Source organism: Eubalaena glacialis, chromosome 15, assembly GCF_028564815.1.
Source record: "Eubalaena glacialis isolate mEubGla1 chromosome 15, mEubGla1.1.hap2.+ XY, whole genome shotgun sequence".
In the NCBI taxonomy this organism is placed as follows: domain Eukaryota; kingdom Metazoa; phylum Chordata; class Mammalia; order Artiodactyla; family Balaenidae; genus Eubalaena; species Eubalaena glacialis.
Genome location: NC_083730.1, coordinates 86,670,105 through 86,695,851, shown reverse-complemented (window position 1 = coordinate 86,695,851; position 25,747 = coordinate 86,670,105). Strand labels below are relative to the sequence as shown.

At 40.8% G+C, this 25,747-nt stretch overlaps 1 protein-coding gene and 1 non-coding gene across 2 annotated transcripts in view; both read right to left on the bottom strand.

Annotated features, from left to right (window-relative positions):
* The window catches only part of CCDC62 (coiled-coil domain containing 62), a 41,315-nt gene extending 25,422 nt beyond the window's left edge, over positions 1-15,893 (bottom strand). The window contains 6 exon segments of the mRNA XM_061169891.1: positions 3,730-3,831; positions 5,839-6,010; positions 8,156-8,257; positions 10,341-10,507; positions 13,276-13,468; positions 15,850-15,893. Coding sequence (XP_061025874.1) covers positions 3,730-3,831; positions 5,839-6,010; positions 8,156-8,257; positions 10,341-10,507; positions 13,276-13,468; positions 15,850-15,885 — 772 coding nt within the window. The 5' untranslated portion in view covers positions 15,886-15,893.
* A 7,070-nt stretch (positions 15,894-22,963) lies between these two features.
* Positions 22,964-23,098, bottom strand: LOC133076069 (small nucleolar RNA SNORA70). Its single transcript, XR_009697480.1, has one exon. It is a non-coding gene; the product is annotated as a small nucleolar RNA SNORA70 (small nucleolar RNA).
* Between the last annotated feature and the right edge of the window lie 2,649 nt (positions 23,099-25,747).

Here is a 25,747-nt window from a genome sequence, read left to right as displayed (position 1 = left end):
TAAAAAGTTTCAGAACTTGGCAGATGAGAACCCCCAGAAAGGAAAGATCTAAAGTGCTATACGAAGACTTGTATGGGAAAAAAATATTAATATTATGCTTAAGGGGAAATAATTTCATTCACATAGAAGTGATAGATCAACAATAAATGTCTCACCTAAAAAACCCCACTATCTTTATAAGAAGTTCAAGCTAAATGCATAAAATGACCCTCTAATTATTAATACATGAATCGGTTTTGAGTAAATCAGGTGCAGCCTAAATCAAAATTTACAACTTCTATGGTTTATTAACAAAGCACCTTTTCCACATGTCATTTTTCTCATGGATGAAAAAGAATACAAATATTTATTATTATCGCTTTACATTTGGAGAAACCATTTAAGGACAAAGGCATGAGCTGCTGGAGACAGCAACTCTACCTAGACAGCTTTTCTGCAAAGTGTCTGCTGGCGGTCGCTGGGGACCAGGCGGAATGAAGCGTGAGGAGGGATCTGTGAAAGCCACCACCTCCTAGCCAAACACGCTTAATGCTCAGCCCTTCTGATACAGGTCTGCAGCATCATCTTTTTTTTTTTTAAGATTTTTTTAGATATGGACCATTAAAAATTATTTATTTATTTATTTATTTTGGGCTGCATTGGGTCTTCACTGCTGCACGTGGGTTTTCCTCTGGTTGTGGCGAGCGGGGGCTACTCTTCGTTGCGGTGTGCGGGCTTCTCATTGCGGTGGCTTCTCTTGCTGTGGAGCATGGGCTCTAGGCATGCAGGCTTCAGTAGTTGTGGCACGTGGGCTCAGTAGCTGTGGCTCGCAGGCCTAGAGCGCAGGCCCAGTAGTTGTGGCGCACGGGCTTAGTTGCTCCGCGGCATGTGGCATCTTTCCAGACCAGGGATCAAACCCGTGTGCCCTGCATGGCAGGCGGATTCTTAACCACTGCGCCACCAGGGAAGTCCGATGTGGACCGTTTTTAAAGTCTTTATTGAATTTGCCACAATATTGCTTCTGTTCCATGACTTGGCCTTTTGGCCACGAGGCATGTGGGATCCTAGCTCCCCGACCAAGGATCGAACCCGCACCCCCTGCATTGGAAGGCAAAGTCCTAACCACTGGACCGCCGGGGAAGTCCCGCATCATCTTACTTTTAAAGGTAATCCTCGTGCACAGAATTGAGAACGTGGCACAGTGAAAGCCACAGCGTCGGGTTTAAAACTTACGTCTCGTCAATTCTGAATTTATTTCTTTGCATTAGGTGAGTCAACACCATAACAAAAGCCTATAAAAGTAGTGCACTTGCAATGTTTATGTAGAGTCGCATTTAGTTTATGTGAATTCAACTCGACGCACAAAGAAAACAGTAATACAGTAGCTCTTTCCCGGTAGAAGTGACGCCCTCAGGGCGTCTGGGACTCTGGGCTGCTCTCAGCTGTACCCACCTCTTCCGTTAACAGCGTGATCACACACTGGGTGCATTGCCAGCACTCAGAGATACTTGTTTTGGACACAGCACAGCCCCTAAACAAAAGCCAGCTACTTTATTTGGCATTCAAGGATAATTTTAAATATATTTCAATACTGCCTTAATCTGACTTCAGAATAATCTACTGTTGCATGAAATAGAACTGTTTCCTTAGATCTGATACTTTCCTATGTGGCTGGGTTATCTGGGGTCAAAGTGGAGTGAGTCCGCCTATTTCACAAGTTGGTCACTGAAGACAAAGAGGTATGGAACTCTCTGCTGACACCTGCCTGAGCGGGCAGCCTAAGGAAGACAGCACAAAGGAAAGGGTGCTGAAGTCTGGACCTGCCAAATTCTGATCAAGCTTCTGTGCCTTTTACTGCCTGGGAGACCTTCACTCAATCTCACAGGGCCTTGTTTACGGGACTCACAGAGCCACAGAAATGTAAACTAGTATCATTATTTTATTTGCAAACTTCTTATAAGCAACATGTACAAATGAAACATGTCTCTAAGCCTCTGTGAAGAACTTCATCTTCAACAAGAGGAAAAAGAAGTTTTGAACTTAGAAGTACATTTTTAAGACATCTTCCAATCTTGAATAAAATGTGTTAATTTTTAGCCATGACACCTGATAGCATGTTATCATGTTAAGCCTTTAAAAATTCTTTTCAGGCTTTAATTCACTTTTATAATTTAAACACACAAAAATTGTTCTGAGACAGTGGTACGAATAGAAAAGATATTTAAGAAATCAGCTTAGGAAATGATAAAAAAATATTTCACAAAATGGATTTATTAGAGTATTATCTAACAAATTACATATACTTTACCTAGTAATACATAATAGAATGTATGAGTAAAAATAGATGAACCAAAAAGAAAGGAGATTATTAAAATGTTCTGTAAATGTTTTTGCTTCCTCTGACCTCACACAACATTTTATTCACAGCATCGGTAGAGCACTAAACTCTCTTTGGGCCTATGAGCTTCTTAGTCAACTAGCAGAGTGCCTGGCACACAGATGCCGATCCAAAGATGGCGGGAATTCAGCTGTAAAGCTACAAACATATGTATAGATGTATATCTTTATGTAGATGTACAAATATATGTATATCTTTATGTAAGTATCTGTAACAATGTAAGAGATAATTACTTTGAGACACAGTAATCCTAGAAATAATGGAAATAGTGACCTCTAGTGGTAGAAAACTGCATTTCCCCAATCTTTAATCATGCGATTAAAATTAAGAATTTCATTTTATTTGAAAAAAATGTAATATAATACTGTATTCTGCCCTTTAACTTACAGAAATGTAGTCTCTTCCTAGCAGGAAGGACAATTGAGGGTAGGTATGAGTAGACCCAAACATGTTCACTTAATTAATTAAATTCTTGTTTCTTTTGGCCACACCACACGGCATGCGGAATCTTAGTTCCCTGACCAGGGATCGAACCCGTGCCCCCTGCAGTGGAAGCGTGGAGTCTTAACCACTGGATCTCCAGGGAAGTCCCAGTTCATTTAATTTCTATTTGGAACTTTACCTCCAAACCTATGATTTTCTTCATACAAACTACCAAAATTAAAGTCTAACAAAATCTTCTTGGCTGTCAGGGCCATATATAGATAAGCTCTAAATATCAGTGATCCTCAGTTGGGAGCAGAGAAAGGAGAGGCTAGAAACTCTGACATACTGGGGTGGGTTGGGGTTAGAGTGTAGGAGAACATGGCGGTGAGGGAGAGTGGGGAGTGCCACTTTTATGTTTATCAGAAGGAGGCCTAAGTTACACACCTTACTGACAAACTTGCTTTTAAGTCATGAAAAATTCATCTCCAACAGTATTATTTTGAGGTCATACTGATGTAACGAAACACATGAGTACTTTCCAACTGTAATAATTACAGGTGATCTATTTGCAAAATTGAAAAAATGTTGAATTCCTAATTTTTATCTAGTATTTGCAAATACTTGGCTCATAAGATTCTTTCTTATTGAACTTTTAAGCACAAGTGCTATGTTTTTAGTGAGCTAGTATAGTCACGCACTCAAGCCAGAAGGGAGAGCAGCTCATTTCACAGAAGAGGAAACAGAGTGAACTGGGAGGCAGGATAACAGCTTTAAAATTCCCTGCCTGGTCCCTCCTCATTTCTCAAAGGGTGTTAAAATAAATTAATTAAATACATAAAGTATTTTGAGAGAGGTACAATTCATTTAGCCCGTCATGGTAGTATCGTAGAACGTTCAGGTTACTTAAACTAATTATCTATTTTTACCAGTAAAAACCAATTCATCATGCAGGCAACTTTTCTCTTGCTTGAGGCGAATGATCTCTTCTCGTTGTTCATTATTTTCTGTTGTCTTTTCATTTAGATCCTCTTCACAAATAGAAGGGAAAAAAAAGTCCTCAAATAAATACTAGTTCCTAGAAGAATATACACTGTGAATACCTCTCATGTCCTCAGCACCCGCTTCCAATTAATATGAAGTCCTGCTGGATCTACAGCCACAATATGTCCCTCATCTAACATCTCACTGCACCCCCAGCAGTGACCCTGGCCAAGGCTCCCACTGTCTCCCTGCTCGAACCCTGCCTCTCCCTTTGTAGCCTACTATCCACGGAGCCATCAGGGCCATCTGCTGACGTCACTTCTCTGTTACAAGCCCTTGTGCTACACTTAGAAGGAAATCCAAACTCATTACCTTAAGGCCTGCACAGCCTGGCCCTGCCCTTTCAATCTGTTCCTTACACTGGCCCCAACCTCAAAACCCACCCCAGGGCTTTTGCATTTGCTGTTTCTTCTGCCTGGAAGGTCCTGGCCCAGATCTTTGCACGACTGGTTCTTCCCATCATCCAAGTTTCAGCTCTAATGTTCTCTTCAAAGATGCCTTCCCAGCGCACCCAAACTAAATGAGTCTCTTTCCCTCACTCTCTAGTACACTATCCATGACGCTGCTTTTATTTTTTTAATAAATATTGAATTTATAAAATAAGACATAAAAGTTGATAAAACAGACTTCTTTTTACTTTAAATCTTACCTAGGTAAACACAGCATTCAATAAATACTTATCGAATGCCTACAATGTACCCTAGGGGCTGTGCTATTAACTGTGGATCCAAAAAAAGAGAAGACAGAGTCCGTCCCTGCTGTCAAGGGGCTTATAGTACGATTATGATTTTAGCTGAAGCTACAAATGGAGACAAAATTATGATTTACCACAAGTCAGGGCATCATAAGAACAAGATTTTAGGAGGTGGAGTTTTTTAAATTAAACCTGCCCCGATAGCCTTTCACAATTTGAACAGCAACTCCCTGCCTCATGAGGGATTCCACCAGGGACACAGGCGGACCAACTGCACCATCGCACAGCTCTGTCATTCTAAGTTTGCTTGTTCCACAGCAGGAGTCAGTCTTCGTGTCTAATGTGATGACCACTTATAAATGGGACAGTCTGGGTGCAGATTCCAGACCTGGATAGCGCCTCCATCCAACAGCTTCCCCTGCCCCACAGTGGGGAAAGACCAGAGAAAAGTGGGCCTCCCTCCACATCCTCTGCAGACGAATATAAATTTTTACTCCATCACCTAGATCCATATTCCAGTACATAGCACTAACCTATCTGGCATACCCAGCCTTCGTTTCATTAGAAAACTTCAAGTAGTAGAAAAATAAACTGTGGGGTTACTGTGAGAATGAGAATAGAACAGGACACAAAAGGAATTCCCCCCAAAATAAAACATGCACCAAAAAGCCACTCTGGGAGTTTGTGTTGTTAGTGGTAACTCCTCACCCATCCCTGCATTCCTCCCTCAATTTTTTGTAAATCCTCCCACAGAGGATTGCCTGACTCTGGGTTCAGCCATGTGACTCGCTTTGGCCACAGAATGAGGGGGAAGTGATGGTATATATAGGTCCTCCCATCTTTCTGCTTCTCTTAAGTTTCTGCCTTCACCGTGGGAAGAAATGCCCAGGCTAGCCTACTGGGGAGGAGAAGATGCCCCAGTGGAGGAGCTCAGCTGGGCCCAACGGAGATCAGCCAATTCCCATGTGGCTTCCAGATACATGAGTTTCTCAAATGCTCGTGGCTGCATGCCACTGAGATACTGTCGTTGGTTGCTACAAAGCGTATAGTAGCAATAGCTAACTGGTACAGCAAAGGCAGGATTATTTTAAAAATAGAACGCATTAGGCAGTTTCCCCCAACTCTGTTATTTATCTTGTAACACAAACAATTGCAGCATAATTCTATACAAATGAAATGAACATCTCATGGTAGGACCTAAAGCTAACAACAGACCTACTCGCAGTTATGAGATTAAGTGAACCCAAATGAAGAAATATATTCCCAAGATAAAATGCTTAAATTTATGCCTTTTCCTTACCTTTTAGCTTATTGACTTCAATCTTAAGTGCCTTCAATTTCTGCTTATAATCTTGCTTTTCTTTCACAATACAGGCCTCCACCATCTTAGCATCGCGTAAGGCATGCTCTAACAATTTAAATTTACCCGAACAGTCAGCAATGTGACTGACTGCCTCGATAATATCTTTGTCCTACAAACCAAATTTGAAAACTGTTACATAAGATTTTAAAATTCCAACTAAACAATAAGAAAACACTACACTTACTAAGATCTCATTGTGGGAGAGGGATAAATTGGGAGATTGGGATTGACATATACAAACTACTATATATAAAATAGAGAACGAATAAGAGCCTGCTATAGCACAGGGAACTCTACTCAATACTCTGTAATGACCTATATGGGAAAAGAATCTAAAAACAAAGAGTGGATATACGTATATGTATAACTGATTCACTTTGCTGCGCACCTGAAACTAACACAACATTGTAAATCAACTATACCCCAAAAAGAATTAAAAAAAAAAAAAAAGATCTCATTGTGTACCCGGTTTCATTCCAAGCACTTTCCATGTGTTACCTCATTTAATCCTCACGGTAACTCTCTGAGGTAGGGACTATTGTTACTCCCCACGTGACAGAGGACTCGACAGTAAAGTGGCCACAGTTATACAACTGGTTAATGATGGAGTTCCAATTTGAACTTAGCCGGCTGCCCCTGAAACCATGCACGAACCACCATAGTTTACTGTCTCAGAAAGTTTAGAAGCAAACATTTGATTACCTATGAAACTGTGATAGCAATAGGAAGGCTGGTGGCCCTTGAGGGGGCTTATTCTCTGCATTACAGATAAATCCCATAGGCCCTCTCTTCCTCCCCTTCTTTTCAGCTTGTTAAAATGACAGACTCCAAGACCTTATCCCAAACCTACCCAATTCAGAACCTCTTACTGTTGAGGTGGTTGTTTTAATTACATAAAAGGTATCTATGTGCTTGTTGAAAAGCAATTCAAATAACACCTGAAAGTATAAAAATAATAAGCAAAGTACTCCCGCACCACTCATGTGGAATAACTATTACTAGCAGGTTTTACCTTTGCTTAAGGACAAAGGTTTCTGCGATAGCATCCTATATGCGTTCCTAAAATACTTCATAGTCTGCACATCTCACGTTAGGACTTATGGGAAAAACAGGGTTTGGGCAGACCATTCAAAAACCGATGGAACTCTGTGATCAGACCAGTAGCAAAGAAACAGTAGTCCTGTTAAGTACAAGAACACAGTTTAGCAAATGCCATTGCAGACACATCAGTCAGGCAATCCTTTTCAGCTTCACCAGGAGTTTGCTATGATGGATACTGTAGGAGTTGCTGAAGCCAGGAAACTGGTCATTACTTGATTAAAGACAATTCTACAGATTTTAATATTTTCTTTTTAATTTTATGAAAGCTTGTCCCTGATCACTCAAAAACATTAATGTGCTGGGGAAAATCACATATGAATTAGCATGAGTGTCCCATTATACCAAAATCACTCCTCTAGTCACCTGCTGTCCAGCACGTGTTACCACATAGAAGAGACTTTATCAATCACTGTTTATGGCATGTTAGTGACTACATCAACTACTTGACTGCTAAGTTTTCTTCTCAGTTAAAAACATATTAATGGGCTTCCCCGGTGGCGCAGTGGTTAAGAATCCACCTGCCAATGCAGGGGACACAGGTTCGAGTCCTGGTCCGGGAAGATCCCACATGCTGCAGAGCAACTAAGCCTGTGCACCACAACTACTGAGCCAGCACTCTAGAGGCTGCGAGCCACAACTACTGAGCCCGCGTGCTGCAACTACTGAAGCCCGCGCCCCTAGAGCCTGTGCTCTGCAACAAGAGAAGCCACTGCAGTGAGAAGCCTGTGCACCACAACGAAGAGTAGCCCCCGCTCGCCATAACTAGAGAAAGCCCGTGCGCAGCAACGAAGACCCAATGCAGCCAAAAATAAATTAATTTAAAAAAAAAACATATTAACAAGCAATTTGATAGCTAATGACTTTATGAGACCCAGTAATGGATACCTCAGAAGAAACCAGCTGAATGCAGGCATGCTGGACCGTGGAATGGGCCTTGGAGACAGAGACCCACAGTGCAGTCCTGCCTCCTCTCAGTGCCTTGGGGGCATCATTTTAAACTTGTTTCCCGCATTTCTAAAACCAGAATTTAAAAAAAGAGAGCAACATTGATAGCTCAACCTATCTGAGTCGCTGTGGGACTTCAGTAACTTAATGTACATTGCTATCAACTACAAAGTGCCTGGCAAGTGGAAGTATCGTGATTCTGAATTACCTTCAGCTTTATCATGGTGGTGAGAGCCTGTTCTCGAGCTTGCAATTGTCCCACTTGAGCAGAAAGTTCCACTAATGTGTTGCTGAGATTTTCGTTTCTAGCCTACGAGGGACAACGCAAAATACTAATTGAGTCATTTAAAAGCTTTCATTACTCTCACCAGCCACAACCTGTGCTCATTCTTCTGTTTTGTTTTTTCTGTTTAGCTTTCTTAGTAACAAAGCGGGCTAAGTAGGCAGTCATCAAAAAGGAACACAAATATCTATTTCCCCATTATCCCCAGCATCTTCTCAGTACTTGAGTTTTGCCCTACTGAATTCTATCAGTTACGTTTATAAACATGTCTACTTCCTGATGGTCTTTAATGTATACTTCCGGGTTGGCAAGAATGAAAACTGGATTAGTAAGAGACTTCCTTTGCTGAAATAAAGTAGCATTAATGAACTTTTGTGCATCTTTACTCTATGTTGAAATAATTTCATATTGGGGTATTCCCACTTATCAGGGTTTTTTTTTTTACCCATAGATCTAGATTTGATATAATTATTGTGTACATAATGTGTTTATTGGTTGGGAAAAAAAGAATAATCAGGCTTTTTAAAAGAGATCTTCATGGAGGAAACTTAAATGCATGTTACTAAGTGAAATAAGCCAATCTGAAAAGGCTACATATTGTATGATTCCAACTCTATGATATTCTGGAAAAGGCAAAACTCTGGAGACAGTAAGGAGATCAATGGTTGCCAGGGGTTGTGGCAGAGAAGGAGGGAGCAGAGCAGAGAGGGTTTTTAGGGCAGTGAAACTACTTCTGTATGACATTACAATGGTGGATGCAGGTCATTATTTGTCAAAACCCACAGAACGTACAACACCAAGAGTGAACCCTAATGTAAACTATGGACTTTGGGTGGCAATGATGTGTCAGTGTAGATTCACTGATTGCAACAAATGTACTACTGTGATGCAGAATGTCCACAGTGGAGGAGGCTGGCTGGGGGAGGGGCCAGGGTCTATGAGAAATCTCTGTACATTCCACCCAATTTTGCTATGAACCTAAAACTATTCTAAAAAATAAAGTTTATTAATTAAAAAAAAAAATCTTCCTGCTATGGACTGAATTGCACCCCCCGCCCAAATGCACATGTTGAAGCCCTATGAAGCCCTAACCTCTAATGTGATGGCGTTTGGGGGTGGAGCCTTTGAGAAGTAATTAGGTTTAGATGAGGTCATGAGGGTGGGGCCCTCATGATGGGATCAGTGTCCTCATAAGAAAAGACACCAGAGAGCTTGCTCATGTACTGTCTCTCACCCTGCCACATGAGGACACAGTAAGAAGGTGACCATTTACAAGCCAAAAAGAGAGCCCTCACCAGAAACTGACCAGGCCGGCACCTTGATCTTGGACTTCTAACCTTCAGAAATGTGAGGAAAGAAATTTCTGCCCAGTCTATGGTACTTTGTTATGGCAGCCCAAGCTGACTAACACGCTTTCATTTTTTAATTCAACATATCAAGAGATTCCAGAATAGTTTTCACTTATTTTATAGCTAGAAACTGTCTAGAAGAGTAATCTGAAAAAAATTTTAGACATAAAATCTATACAATTATTATGAGTTATTAAGACTCACTATATTACCAAGATCTATACTGATATCATTATGAAACAAGAATATGAAGGCTATAACAACCACAAAAAAGGCTTTCTCACTGCGTCTCTCAAAAAGCATGAGCTCAAAAGATATCTGATGACTCACCAGCTAGAAATGAAAACTGAAAAATCACTCTTACAGATTTTATTCCCAATATGCCCCTAACGTGCTATAGATATTTGTTTCATCAGATTAGACACAGTTATTCAGAAAGCAAAATTTGAAGCTACTTGATGATATGGATCTCAGAATCTGAGAAAGGCTTTCTAAAATAACCCATTGTTGATAAAATGATAGATGCTACCAAACAGATGGCCTAACAGTTAGAAAAGGGCTGTAATGAAGCTTCATCTCCAAGACAAGATAGCACTGGCAGCTAATCAAAGCCCCACAATGAACACAAAACTATGATGATGGATGGATGGATATACTTTCATACACATGCACATGCATTTTTAATGGAAATATTTAAATCTAATTTTTCAATAACTGAAACACAAACAATTTGGGCTAGGGAAGCTTATCTTAAAACCAACCTCAAGGTCTTCAGAGAGGAGAGTGGAATGGGTTGCCTTTTGGGCCATTTCTTGAAGCTGTAGTTGAGTCTTTTGAAGAGTACTTTGGCATTCAATTTGATTCGATTCAAGGGTTTTTACCTTCTTTGTGAGTGACCTGATTATTTCGGTTCTTTTATGTAGTTCACCTGAGGGAGATTTCATCAATAACTTACTTGTGGTCAGATTTGAAGCTGAAAATGCATTATTTTCAAACACATGGTTAAAGGTTAATACTTCTTTTAAAAGTTTTTATTATGAAATGCACGATATTGTACCTTAGTCAAGAAACAGAACACCAGCAGCAACCCAGAAGGCCCTGTATGTCACTTCCTGAACACAATCTCTCCAATTTCCCACCTTCCTAACCACCGTCCTGATCTTACTCATTTCCTTGTTTTTTATTATAGTTTTACTATCTATGACCACATCCCTAAGAATAGTTTAATTTGAACCGTATGTAAATGGAATTATACTCTATGAATTCTTCTGTTTGCTTTTTTTGGTCAAGATTATGATCTTGGGAATTCCCTGGTGGCCCAGCGGTTAGGACTCCGCGCTTTCACTGCCAAGGGCCTGGGTTCGATCCCTGGTTGGGGAACTAAGATCCCACAAGCTGCCTGGCACAGACAAAAAAAAAAAAGATTATGATCCTGAGATGTATCCATGTGGCTGTAGGTAACTCCTGTTTGTGCACTGTCATTGCTGTATAATATCATTACATGATCATGCCAAAATGTATTTATACATTCTACTACTGGTGGCCATTTGGACTGTTTCCACTTTGCAGCTATGATGTACAATGCTGCTCTAAATATTCTCCTACAAGCATCTTGGTGCTTTTGCAGGAGTTCCTCTAGAGCCTCGATACTCAAAATGTGGCCCTTGGACCAGCAGCAGGGACATCACCGGGGACCTTGTTAGATACACAGACCTATTGTATCACAATCTACATATTAACAAGATCCTTAGGTAATTCATGTGCATATTGAAGGGTGAGTAGATTTCCTAGAAGTGGAAATGCTGGGCCATAGCTATGTATATCTTCAACTTTACCAGAACTGTCAAATGATTTTCCAAAGTAGCTGTACCAGCTGACACGCCCACCAGCAGTGAATGAGCCTTCCCTTGCTCCACACTTTTACCAATACCTGATATTTTTTGCCAGTCTGGTAAGTATAAAAAGGTCTCATTATGGTCTTAATTTGCATTTCCCTAATTACTAATGAGAATGAGAACTTTTTTGTACATTTATTGGCCATTCAGTGTTCCATGAAATGCCTATTCAGGTGTCTTGCTCATTTTAAAACCAGATACTGATGGTTATACAGGCAGACCTCGGAGATATTGCAGGTTCAGTTCCAAACCACCGCAATAAAATGAATATCACAATAAAGCAAGTCACACAAATATTTTGGTTTCCCAGTGCATATGAAAGCTATGCTTACAGTATATTGTAGTCTACTAAGTGTGCAATAGGATTATGTCCAAAAAACAATGTGTATACCTCAACTTAAAAATAACTTATTGCTAAGAAATGCTAACCATCATCTGAGCCTTCAGCGAGTCGTAGTAGTAACATCAAAGATTACTGATCACAGATGACCATAACAAATATAATTATAATGAAAAAGTTTGAAATATTACGAGAATTACCAAAATATGACACAGAGACACAAAGTGAGCAAACGGTGTTGGAAAAATGGTGCTGATAGACTTGCTCAGTACAGGGTTGCCACAAACCTTCAATTTCTAAAAATCATAATATCTGCAAAGTGCAATAAAACGAGGTATGCTTGTATATAATGTTATCTTTGTTCTTTAATATGTTTATATAAAAGATATTAATTATATAAGATATATTGCATCTAATGTACAATCATATTAAATACTGCGTTTATGTGTATCTACATGTGGGTGGGTGTGGTCAGAATAAAATCAGATGGTCATCAACGAAATGGAAAAATTACTCATATTTAGATTGTCGCATTTACAGAATCCTTTGTGTAATATAAGTAAAAAAGAAGGTGATATATTGTTGTCTTTCTATTAAACAGATCTAGTATTTTCCCCTCTAGCACATTCTAGTATTAATGCAGTGTCAATAGAACATTCAGACTTTAGGGCAGCACGAAAGGGATGACAGTTAAAATATGGTACAAAAGGAAACTTTTGTAAGCCATTTTTGAGATTGCTCTAATTTTAAAAGATGAGTATTTTAGGTATTTGAGATCAAGTTCAATACCAAGTTTAAAATCTTTGAGTCAGTTCAAGAGAAATGGCCAGTTCTGTGGCATCTTCATTCATACTTTAGCTCAAAACTAATTTCCTTCAGGTTCACTCTTGACACTCCATGTTGACTGAAGCTGCCCAGCCCTCTTTCTACAGTTAAGTACTTTGCTTGCCCTACTTTAATTCACATTGTGTTTGTTCTGTTGTGAGTGTTCATGATGTCGTCCTATCTTCAATTAAAATAAACTCCAGGGACTTCCCTGGTGGCGCAGTGGTTAAGAATCCGCCTCCCAATGCAGGGGACACGGGTTCGAGCCCTGGTCCGGGAAGATCCCACATGCCGCGGAGCAACTAAGCCTGTACGCCACAACTACTGAGCCTGCGCTCTAGAGCCCATGAGCCACAACTCCTGAAGCCCGCGCGCCTAGAGCTCGTGCTCTGCAACAAGAGAAGCCATCGCAATGAGCAGCCCGCGCACCGCAACGAAGAGCAGCCCCCGCTCGCCGCAACTAGAGAAAGCCTGCACGCAGCAACAAAGACCCAACTCAGCCATAAATAAATAAATAATAAAATAAACTCCAGTGCAGCAGAGATTGTGTTGAGATGTTCCTATCTTTCCCTTGAGCCCTTTTAACGTGTTGGCATGTACAAGTGCATGACAGATGCTGCTGCATATATGTCTGACCTTCTAATTTGCTGCAACGTTCTTCCAAAGTCAACACTTTCTGCCGATCCTCTTCCCATGAAAGAAGTTGTCTTTGATGTACTGCAACCATATCATTGAGCTCTCTATCTCGATCTTTTAATTCTCCAATGAGCAGCTGCAGCTCTCTCCGTTGTTTCTCGATAGTGGAAATCTCAACTTCTGACCCAATGTTCTAAACATAGAAAGTGGCTTCACGTCAGGATAAAACTAATCAACATAGATCGGCCAAAGCATATTTTCCAAACAATTATATCTTCTTTTGCTGCCAATTCAAGGTAGTTAAATTAACTACGTTTTATTCACTGATTATAATATGGCATTAAAATTATGTATACTTAAAGCACTCTGCCTCTATCACTTTCTGTTGTACCATTTACACCACTCTTAAAGAGTGGGACCATTTGTAAAACCTCCATTGGTTAATCTCAAATAAACCCATTTCTGCATTTTTTTTTCTTTGCTATCAACCCTCTCCTTGTATCAATCAACAATATTATCCCTCAGCTTGCCCCAGAAATTCTACGCAGTCAAGTAAAGGGAAACAGGAAGTAATTACTGTTTAAATGTAACTGATCCAAACTCAACATACCTACTTAAAAACAAATTTTGTAAAGGAAAAATTTCAAATATACACAGAAGACAAGAGAATAGTACAATAGACTCCCATTTGCTCAGGACCTAGGTCTTTCTTACCACTATCAAGATTTTTCCACATCTGTTTCAATTTTCCTTTTTCTTTTTGTTGTTGATAAAAAAATACCTTTTACTCTTAGATACTTTAGTATGCATCTCTAAAAATGAACGTTTTTATATAATCATGATGCCATTTTCATGCCTAACAAAATTATCTATGATAACTCCTTTTAAGCATACATCATTTTAAAGTCTAGTGCAGTGAAGTTGGTCTGACCTAAGTTGGAATCCAGAATTAGCCACTTAGTGGCTCTAACACCTTGGGTAAGTTACTTAATGTCCTTAAGCCTTAATTTCCTTGTCTGTAAAATGGTAATAGCAGCATTTTAACTTCTTAGAGTTGTGTGGATTAAGCAAGATAATCTCTGTAAAGCACTTCACAGTACTTGGCACCATTGTAAGTGTCATTAAAAATTAATCAATAGTCAATCTAAGAAAGAAGTGGAAAATTTTATTTGAGCCAAGCTGAAGATTATGACCTGGGAGACAGTCTTTCAGAAAGCTCTGAGAACTGTTCTGCCTGTAAAAGGTCAAAACACAGTTACAAACACTTTCAAGACAAAGGGCTATATATCAAAATAATATATTGACCTTTACACAATGCAGATCTGCGCATACAAGGCAAGTAGTGGGTCATAGTGACCCCTTACAGGATTGAGAAAGGAATGTTATCTCCTAAGGAGTTCCTTGCTGGCACCGGGAGAAAATAGCCTTTTTTTTTTTGGCAAGCAGGCATTCCTATGTCTTCTAAAAGGATCTAGTTAATGTATAATGCAGATGCACAATACACACCAAAGCGGAGGAAGCAGTGGCAAGACGACAGAGAAAACTTTATGTTAACTTTTTCTTGTCCTGCCTTAAAATAATTTTGTTCTATCATAAATGACCAACAAACATTAGCTAGTATTATCAGTACTATTTTATTATTAAGATTGTAAGTCACATTCCAAAGTATGGTACTGTCCCCATCTATGAAATAAAGAACTAAAAAACAAAACAAAAAAACCCAAAAACCGAATCACTATGCTGTATACCCGAAACTAACCCAATATTGTAAACCAACTATACTTCAATTAAAAACACACACACACACACACACACACACAAAAAACAAACTGTTACTTTAAGAATTCTACCTTAAAGACAGTAGTTTAAAGTTCACCAGAGGCCCATGTACATCATTATTGCTTTCTGAAAAATAAGATTTGTAAATAAATAATAATGACGAGTGAATTACAGTTTCTCACTAAACAGAGAAAATGGAATTTGGAGTCAAGGGATTCCAAGCCACAAGACTTGAATTCCAGTCTTTGGTAAGCCATTTCACTCACTCACTCATTCAACAAATATTTACCGAGCGCCAAGTGGCTGGGGACACAGCAGCTGGCAAGGAGCACGTATTCTAATACACGAAACAAGCAACAGGCCAAGCGTGCAAAACACGTTCATCTTATCCTATACCGACAACTGCAAATCTTGGGCAAGTTTACTTTCAAGACTTATTGGTGAAACGGTCTATTCGAGTGCTGCTCCACTCGCAGGGTACTGTGAAGCAAGTGAAGCGCAGGAAGCGAGGAGGTGTATAGAGAAGCAGCTCTACAAATGCCCAATGTTATCGTTAAAAAGTGAGCACCCAGTACTCGCGACTCGACTCTGCGCCTGGGCTGAACAACCCATTTTCATTAAGGTAAGGAAACTGATATGACGCTCCGTTTTCCTTCTGCGTCCTGGGTATTGTTTTAAATTTTAAGCAGAAACGATTCCTGAATAACCCCAATGCACGTCGTCCCCGCGGTCCGCTCTCCTCTCTCCCCGGGACGCGCCGGCGGAAACGGGAAGCGCGGAGCAGCGGCCGCTCACCTGGCGCCCGGCCAGGAAGGAGGCCGAAGGGTTCATAGGTGTTTCCTCCGCCCCCGGAGAGAGTCGGTGTGCGCAGTGTCACCCTAGAAACGCCATCGGCGCGCCTACCCGGAGCGGCGGGGGCGAGCCCCGAGCCCCGGAGCCCCGCGCCCTCGCTGGCCCAAGCAAGCTCGCCCAAACCGCCGACCCCGCGGAACGCGCCCGGCCCACTCGGCCTACGGCGTAGCCGAGCGGCAGCCCCGGCTCTCGCGACACCTCGGCGGCCGCAAGACCCCGCAGGAGGCCGGTTCCCACTCGGCCTCGTCGGGCGCGGCCCCCGCCCCCCTCCTGGCGTTTTGTTCTTCCAAATCCGGGCCTGGGGGCTCTCGAATGGTTTACCTGGAGATGTAAATGCCATTATCCCGGCCCGCAAAGAACCGTTCCTCACCATGACCCAGGGATTGATGGAGCAAATGAAGGGCTGTTTCTGCCCCGTCGCCCTGGCGTGTGACCATGTGCTCGCTTACTTAGTTCCCTCTTTCCCTCCTAAACTGTGAGCGCGGTTGCTCTGGCTGCTGTGTACACTGGGCAAGGAGAACACTTCCTGGCATTCAAACAACAAACAGATGGACGCCACCCTTGGTAGTTAATAGTCAGTTGCTGGCCATCCCAGCAGACAGCTCTAAACTGAGAATCACAGATGAAGAGAGAGAGAAAAAAATTAAAAACGGTTTTTTTTTTGGACTCTTGATGTAGCTCTTTTGTTAAATGATGATGATGTACCCCTTGGGGTGGACGTGCACCCATTGGGGTGCTCGTGCACTCCCTGGTGTACATCAAATGATGATGTATCTTTTAGGGTGTACGTGCACCCCTTGGGGTACATCAAATGACGATGATGTACCTTTTGGGGTGGACTGCACCCCTTGGGTGGACGTGCCCCACTTAAGATGGACGTGCACCACCTGGCGTACAGCCGTGGAGGGTGCCGTCCCCCTTGGGGGTGTGCCCAAGCTGATTTAATCAGCCCCTTGGCTCGCGTGATTCCTATTGTTAAATTAGCCCCCGTACATCAGGTGACTCCTATTGAGTCAATCAGCACCATTTATCACGTGACTCCCACATGTTAAACCAGCCCGCGAATCACGTGACGCATACTGATTAAATCAGTCCCCATGAGTTCTCGCTGATTAAATCGGCTCCCTTAAATATCGTGACCCCCACTAAATCAATCGTCCTTCTTAAATCTCTTGGCGTTCATTAAACCAATCAAACGCCTTAGGTTTCCTGGCCCCCATTAAATCAATCTGCCTTCTTACGTCTCAGGGCATCCATTAAGAAGGATGATTGATTTAATTAGGGTCACCATATTTACCAAGGCAGATTGACTCAATGGGTGTGCTGTCCCACGTGGGCGGGTGCTCAGGCGCCCCTTGGGGGACCGTGCACCCCCCTCGGTGTATATCAAATGATGATGACGTACCCCTTGGGATGCACTGCACCCCCTGGTGTACAGCCAAGGAGGGTGCTGTCCCCTTGGGGGGGTGGACATGCGCCCCGTGGGGCAAGAACCTTGACACTTAATCGTGACAATATTTACCACATTGAGTTGAAGCTAAGCTTTCTTCTCGTTCTGTTTCATAGTCACTCCTTCTTCCCTCTTTTACTCTTCGTTATAGAGGGACTATGAAAAAAATGCGTATCGTATTTAACCCCTGGTCACTCACCCCCTACTGCTTAACCCATAAGATGGCATTTCTGGCAAGACAAATTACGAAACAGTCTTAATAGTATTTCAACTTTCCTTTTTGGTTGACTGTGAATTAGCGAAACGTGCCCTTGTGTTCATAAAAGACAATCTGAACATGGACAAACAAATTTAAAATTTCTTACCTTGAAGCTTTACTGATTTGGGTGACAGTTACCTCCTTAGGATAGGCTCATGTTCAGGAGAACCAACAAGACAATACCTTAGAATTTAAAAATCAAAAAAGCAGGAACTTCCCTGGTGGCGCAGTGGTTAATAATCCACCTGCCAGTGCAGGGGACACGGGTTTGAGCCCTGGTCTGGGATGATCCCACGTGCTGTGGAGCAACTAAGCCCGTGTGCCACTACTACTGAGCCTGCGCTCTAGAGCCCACGAGCCACAACTACTGAGCCCACATGCCACAACTACTGAAGCCCGTGCGCCTAAAGCCCGTGCTCTGCAACGAGAAGCCACCGCAATGAGAAGCCGCAGCGGAGAGTAGCCCCCGCTCGCCACAACTAAAGAAAGCCGGGGCGCAGCAACGAAGACGAAGACCCAACACAGCCAAAAATAAAAATTTTTTTAAAAAACCAAAAAACTGGGCTTCCCTGGTGGCGCAGTGGTTGGGAGTCTGCCTGCTAATGCAGGGGACGCGGGTTCGAGCCCTGGTCTGGGAAGATCCCACATGCCTCGGAGCAACTGGGCCCGTGAGCCACAACTGCTGAGCCTGCGCGTCTGGAGCCTGTGCTCCGCAGCGAGAGAAGCCACGATAGTGGGTAGGCCCGCGCACCGCGATGAAGAGTGGCCCCCGCTTGCCGCAACTAGAGAAAGCCCTAGCACAGAAACGAAGACCCAACATAGTAATCAATCAATCAATAAATCTTAAAAAAAAAAAAAAATCAAGAAAATATCGTTAAAAAAAAAAAAAAAAAAAAAAACCAAAAAACTAAAAGGTAGAATTCGTTTTTAAAAAATTGTAACTTACCAATCTTTAAGAGCGAGAAAGCTACCATGGATTACACCTTAAGTGACAGCTGATTTACTGGGGCTTCTATTTAATAACTAAAAAGGAATTTAAAATCACATGTTGCCAGCATCTATTTTTTTAAATGAATACTACATATCAAAACTTTGTCATGTTGAAATAATAATATTTGGGGTATACTGTGTTAAATAAAATCTATTGTTAAAATTTTAAAAAAAACTTTATTTGAAGTTGCCAGCTTAATCTTTGCAAATCTCTTACATAAGGCTGTTTAAAGGTTAGTATTCTTTTTGCTAAAAATACTAGATTGTAAAAGCATTTACATTAATACAAACATACACAGAATGTATGAATTAAACTCAATCCTTGAATATATGTATGTATATATATTATATATTTTGGCCACGTCACGCAGCTTGTGGGATCTTAGTTCCCCGACAAGGGATTGAACCCGGGCCACGGCAATGAAAGCGCCAAACCCTAACCACTGGACCACCAGGGAACACCCCCTGAACTACACATTTTAATCAGAGATTAAACTCTTGCATTTTAAATTTCAGGTCAAAGAAAAAGATTCACACATATTATACACAAGGACGATTTTAATCCTGCATTTTCCTGCAGTACCATCCACTGCTGGCTATGTAGGGACTGAAACTGCATTTGCCAAGAACTGTGAATATTAAGAATCTTCACATGAAGTCACACGTGTTGACACAAGCACAAAGACATCTTCCAGCACCAACAGAATACACACATAACCACATACCAATTGGTTTTGATGGATAAATTTGCTTCGTCAGATAATTTTATTTAGCTAAATTCACAGTTAATGCAGAATTTCATTTTCTTAATTTACATCTTTATTATACATTCTAAGATTTCAATTATTTAAAAACCCACTATTTAAGATTGCAATTTTCATGGCAATAAACAATGGGTTCTAACTTTCTTATAGGTGTCTACAGCAATTTAAAATACCATGAGTCTTCTTTTTAGTTTGTAGCACCTGACGTAAGACCTTTATAAAAACAGATTTTAAATTCATTTAATGTACTCATTAAGATTCACTGTCACTGTTTCTCTTGTAAGAAAAACACATTTTAACTGCTATTTCCCAGACTATATTGAGCAATGGTGTATATTATCTTCAAATGGTTAGGAGAACTTTACATAAATTTATAGCCAGAAAAAGAACTCAGCCTCTCTGGATGCCTATCCACTCAAAACAATGATGAAAATAACGTATGAAATGGATTTGGGGGTCTGACCTCCTACTTAACATTATCAAACACCTTTCCAAGTATTCTTAGAAAATATCTTAAAATATATGCAAATATTCTACCATATGACAAACCATCATTTCTTTAACCATTTCCCAATTGTTCATCTTTATCATTTGCAATTTTTTTATGAGTAGCACTTTGATGAACACCTTCATTCATAGTTTTAAGCAAAACATTATATCTTTAGGATAATGTCAAGAAGTGGGTCAAACAGTGCAGATGGTTTTAAGGCTTTTAATATACTTTACCAACTAATCTCCAGAACAGCTTGATAAACTATTACCAACAATATGTTAATAGGCCCACAAAGTGAACTTGGTTGGTGACAATGAAGCAAATTCAACCACAGATCCATGAGATGCTCAAGCATCTCAAAACTATCACACCAAAGAAGCAAGGAGACAGTTATTACTGGTGATGAAGCCAAATTCAAATTCTTCAAAGTATCACTCAGCTTAACAACCAAAAAAAAAAAAAAATCATGATTTGGTAAAATCATGATTATTTTAAAATAATCAACAGAAAAGCTTTCCACAGAAAGTCTAATTTTTCCAAAAATAAAAAGTTAAAAAGAAAGAGAAAAGTCAGTACCAAATGACCAAAATTTTTTATTTGACTAAATTCTATTTCATGCATAAGCATGACAGTCTCTCCTGTTTATCAGACTTTGGCAACAAAAAAAAAAACAAGCAGCCTTGTACAGAACAGTGAAAATGCCAAGGGTGAGGGCAGGCTACAGTTTTACTGTAGGATAAATATATATATATATTTTAAAAGGCCTCTCTCCCTTTGGCCATATCAACAATCAGTTCAGATCTTTAAATACAGACAAATTTTCAAAATCACTTCTTCACTTCTCCAAGATCTTCAATGCTATCATCATCCACCTGTAAAATAAAAATAATTACATTTCATGAGTTGTGGTTATCAACTAACACAGAAGCAACTTGCTTTAATAACTTATTTCTATAGATTCACATGTTCCAAATACTCACTTCTGGCCATTTTTCCTGAATGACATCAATTATGTCATCTGTAAAGTCTCCCTGAATGATGATTTCATCCTCCCCTGTTACTGAGGCACCACAGGAGAATTTCTGAGCAAAAAACCTTTGTGCTTCTTTAAGATCGATTTCTGTTATTTTAAAAAAGAAATAGCAAGACTATAATTGGAATCATATGTCAAAGATATTTTTCCATCTTGAAATTTAATCTGCATTTTAAATTCATAAAACAGATTGTGTTAATGGATTTCATGTTCCTTTCAGAACAATAATTACAAACTACCCAAAGGCAGTCATCTTAACAATTCAACTTACATTTTTAAGGTCAAATAAAGCCTCAGTACATAAAAATAAGATCACCCACACTATTCCTAACTCATATAGTAAGACCAAAATAAATCCAGGGACACATTAATTCCAACATTACATATACACTTCCAAGTATATGAAGTTCTTTTGGTTATCCCTTTTTACAAAAGAAAAATTTACAGCAGAGAAACAAGCCTAATATTTATGATGTGGTCTAGTGACTGTTTTTCACTCCATGTTGTCAAATGAAGGAACCTAATCACCCTGGTTTCACTATTCATTCAAGTCTTCCAGGAAATGAAGGGGCTCTGAAGCAGGACATTCTGCCACTAACCACCTTCCCTCACCCTCTACTGTCATCCCAGAAGGGATAGGTCATTTTACAACCACTGGGCTACCGAGACTGCAGGGAACAAGGAGCAGTGCTGGTAGACTTCACAGGGAAACCTATCCAGCCCTCCTCATTCTACACAAAACGTGCCCAAACAGAAATTCTGGAAAGGAAAAAGTTAAACCAGTCCCCTGTGCAAAAGATTTTTAAGTTGCTTCAAAATTTGATTTTGAACCTATAGTTAGAAATGCAAAATCTCATTTTGTATCTTCTTAGCAAAAAACAGAACTGTAAAATTTTCATGATACTAGATTAAAAAGAGAGAGAATGAAATGAATGAATGTAGTTCACACATTTTAAACATACTTAAGCTTGGACTCACCAAAAGTTGCAAGGCCACACACTCTTGTTACATATTTCTTCTTTGCTCTGGGAATTTTGGCTATCGTAACCTTTTGTGGTACAGTCTTCTTTTTTTGTTTTATTTGACCCCTTCCACCTTTATTTATTAAGAAAGAGCTCAGGATTAGTTGTTCTGTTCTTATCATAGAGAATACTGTCTCTAAATTTATTAACTTTCAAAAGTTATGAAATACTAATTTCTAAAGTTTCTTTTTCTAATACAAAATTAATAAACACATGCATGAGTATTCATTCAATCTATAGTTATTAAGTAGTATGTGCCATGCACTGCACTAAGGGCTGAGGACACAAAGATGAACAGAACAAGAACAGAGTCGCTGCCCTCCAGGGACTCTCAGTCTAGTGCAGGGAAGCAAAAAGTTAAATAAGTACAGCAACCTGATATATACTGTAATAGGATCCACGAATATGGCACTACCACAAGCTTTGCAGAGAATGGCTAACTCTGCTTCCAGAGGACAGGACAAGTTTCCTACAGGAAGTGGCATCTAAGTGCTTGCAGAATAAGAAATGGTCCATTTGAAGGGAGAAGGGCTGGGGAGATATAAAAAGGATATTCCAGGAAAGGGAAACAAGTAGAGACAAGAAAGGGCATTATATTTGAGAACTACACTTGTCTTTTTGTGTGTGTGTGTGACAGGAAAGTAGGATCTACTGGTGGGCGTAAGGAGGGGACAATGGCACTCAGGAGCACAGGGCCCGCCATCTGTCCAGGGGCCACGATTAGGGATCTATTTGACCCCACAGCCATCCGGGATGGGCCGGTTTTCTGCCACTATGTTTTCAAATTCATCCATATTAAACTTAGTAAATCCCCAATTCTTGGAGATGTGGATCTTCTGGCAGCCAGTGAACTTGAACGTGGCCCTGCATAGGGCCTCAATCACATACTCCTTGTTCTGCAACTTGGTGCAGATGGACATCACTTGGCCAATGTGACCAAAGTGGACCCTGGCCACTGTGCCCTGGGGCTTTCCAAAGGCACTGCGCATATCTACCTGGAGCCTAGATTGGGGACAGCATGCCAGACGTGAATGTCCACTGGAAAGGGCTGTCTCCAAGATCCCTTAGGGCAACCCATACAGCCAACAGGCTGCATACACTACCAAGGAGGCTACTGGTTGCAACCACTGCACACCCGGCCCCAACAGGGAAAAGAGCACAGTCGGCTTAATTGGCTGCAAATACACTTGTGTTGACGAAGGAAGCGTATGGATATGTAAGGAAGCCAGAAAAGCAAAGATTATATACCAGTAATTTAAGGAACAGCACAAGCTCTGTCATTTTATATTGCAAAGAAGAGAAGCCAGTGAACAACTGACTATGCAGGAGTGAAATTACTGATTTACGTTTTGTCAAGATCACCATGCAGTGTGGAGGGTGGGTCTGTGAAGAGCAATGGTAGAGAGGCCACTGCTGAGGCTCCTACATTAGTTCAGGCAGAACTTAATCAAAATCTGAACAAAGCAGTGGCAACAGTAATGGCCACTGGCACAGGATAAACAGAGGAAGGAGAAGAAATGACAGAATTTAGAACTGATTAAGAGGGTAAAAAAGAAAGAATCTAAGACGGGTCTCAGGTTTCTGGCTCAGATGACTGGATAAACTGTGCTGTTAATAACCAAAAATGGAGAAAACAAAAGATGCAGATTTGGGACTTAGTAAGTTTACTTTGGAAGTGCTGTGTTTGAAGTACTTGTGAGACCATACGCGCATTTCTAGTCTAGAGACGTGGGCGAGGACTAGAGATATAAATTTGGGTACTGTAAGTGTAGAGTGGTGGCAGAAGTTAAGGATGTGGAGGAATCATCCAGGGAGGTACGCAGAATGAGAAGGTAAGTGGGCCGAGGACAGAATCCTAGGAAACACCAATTTTTAAGGGACACAAGGGAGAAGTCTGCACAGAAGACTGAGGAGGAGTGAAAGGAGAATGAGGGAGGAAGCACAACACTTCAAGAAGGGAGGGCTCAGATGCTCTTACCACTTAGCAATCACCTAGCCGTCGTGACCCTTGTTAGAGGAGTTTCAGTGGCATGAAAGTCAGGTTAGGATGGACTGAGGAGCAAAGACTCAATGACCGAACTGAAAGGGGGATAGTAAGTCTAGTCTTATTAAGGAAGTCTGGCTAAGAGGGGAAGGGGGAGGAGAATAGAGCAAAGAAAGATATGAGCTCTTGGGGGAATTTTTTTTTTTTAATGCAAAGTCCTAAAAAATATTTATAAGCTAATTTTAGTCACGGGGAGAATTAATTCAGGAAGAAGAAACGGGCGGGGACACGATCCAGGGCATAAGGAATTCATTTTAGAAGGAGGAGAGGTAAACAGGTATGCCTAACAGCTGTAAAAAGAAAAATTCAACTGAGCTGACAGAAGTAATGAGAGAACAAAATCTTTTTTAAGTGTCCTCACTCTAATTAAATAGAATACACAGGTATTTTAATAAGGTAACAAAGTTTTTAAGTCATAAACAAGCTGACTGGATGCTTTTTATGTATATATATGGCAAATGAAGCATATTTTCTTAGATCCAATTTCCTGATAAAGCCAGATTCATACGAAATCCAGTCATCCTGAGAACATGATCCTGTATCCCTCTGTATGGTATACACACAGAATTACAGTAACAGGTAGATGTTATTCACTTTGGGAATGCTTTCATTTCTTATTTCTTCAAGCAGAGGGAGGGTATGTTTGTGTAAGTCAAATCATGGATTCAGGTCTCACCTCTCTTTTGTTTTTTCTTCTCTTCCTCTTCCCCTGCTGTTCCTTGACCCTCACTAATTCCAGCTTCTTGTTTGGGTGAATTTTCTAGATGTAAAAACAAAATCCGAAAGCATTAACATCACTTCATTACGTTAAAAAATTACCCTTGAGGAACCTCAAACACATATAAGGTATTTTACCAACAAATGGGTGTAACATTTATAAAGCAAGTGATTATATTGCTAGATTCCTATCAAGCCTAATTCTGAAGTCATTATGATAAGTATATGGTGATAGAAGACAAAACAAAGTCTTTGATATGTGAGGATCACAATTTTTTAAGCCACATTAAAGGAGCATAGAACACTCAAGACTCCACAGGAATATTTAGCATCTAAGCGTACTAGTTCTGTTAACAGGAAGTCTGGTCCTGAATATGAAGATATGTCCTAGGCAAGTCACGTTCAGGGCCCACCATGTAGACCGTGACATCAGATGTGAGGGTTCTTATCCAATCACGGACAGCGACTATGCTGTCTCAGGGGCTGTGTCTCATGGAAACTATCAGAAAATCAAAGCAGCAAATAGTGGTGTAACACTGGGTATACGTGACAGGACTGTTTCCAGCCCAGGATTTCCCTTCTCCCTGCTACTGCCTTCATTTTTAACAATCTTGTAAGAGAGGCCGTCAACTTTAGCTAATTGAGGAAATCTGTTCCTCTGTAGTTTCCTTACCTCTGGCAACAGCAACTCCATTCTTCTAGTTGCTTCGGTCAAAAATTTAGCTGCCCCTTTTCCTCACATCCCACATTCAACACATCAGGAGACCCTGTCAGCTCTACCTTGAAAACGTATCCAGAATCTGACCACTTTTCACATCTCCACTGCTACCATTCTAGTCGTCATCATCCTGACCAGATTAGTGCAGGAGCCACCTATTTGGTCTCCCTGCTTTGCTGCCTAAGCCTCTCTTCAGTCTATTCCTAACACAGCAGCCAGAGACACTGCTGAAACAAAAGTCAGACCGTATCACTCTTCTGCTTAAACTGCTCCAATAGCTCATCTCACTCAGAGTGAAAGCTGAGACCTGGCATTTAAGCCATGGTCCTTCACTACTTCTCCGACTTCATC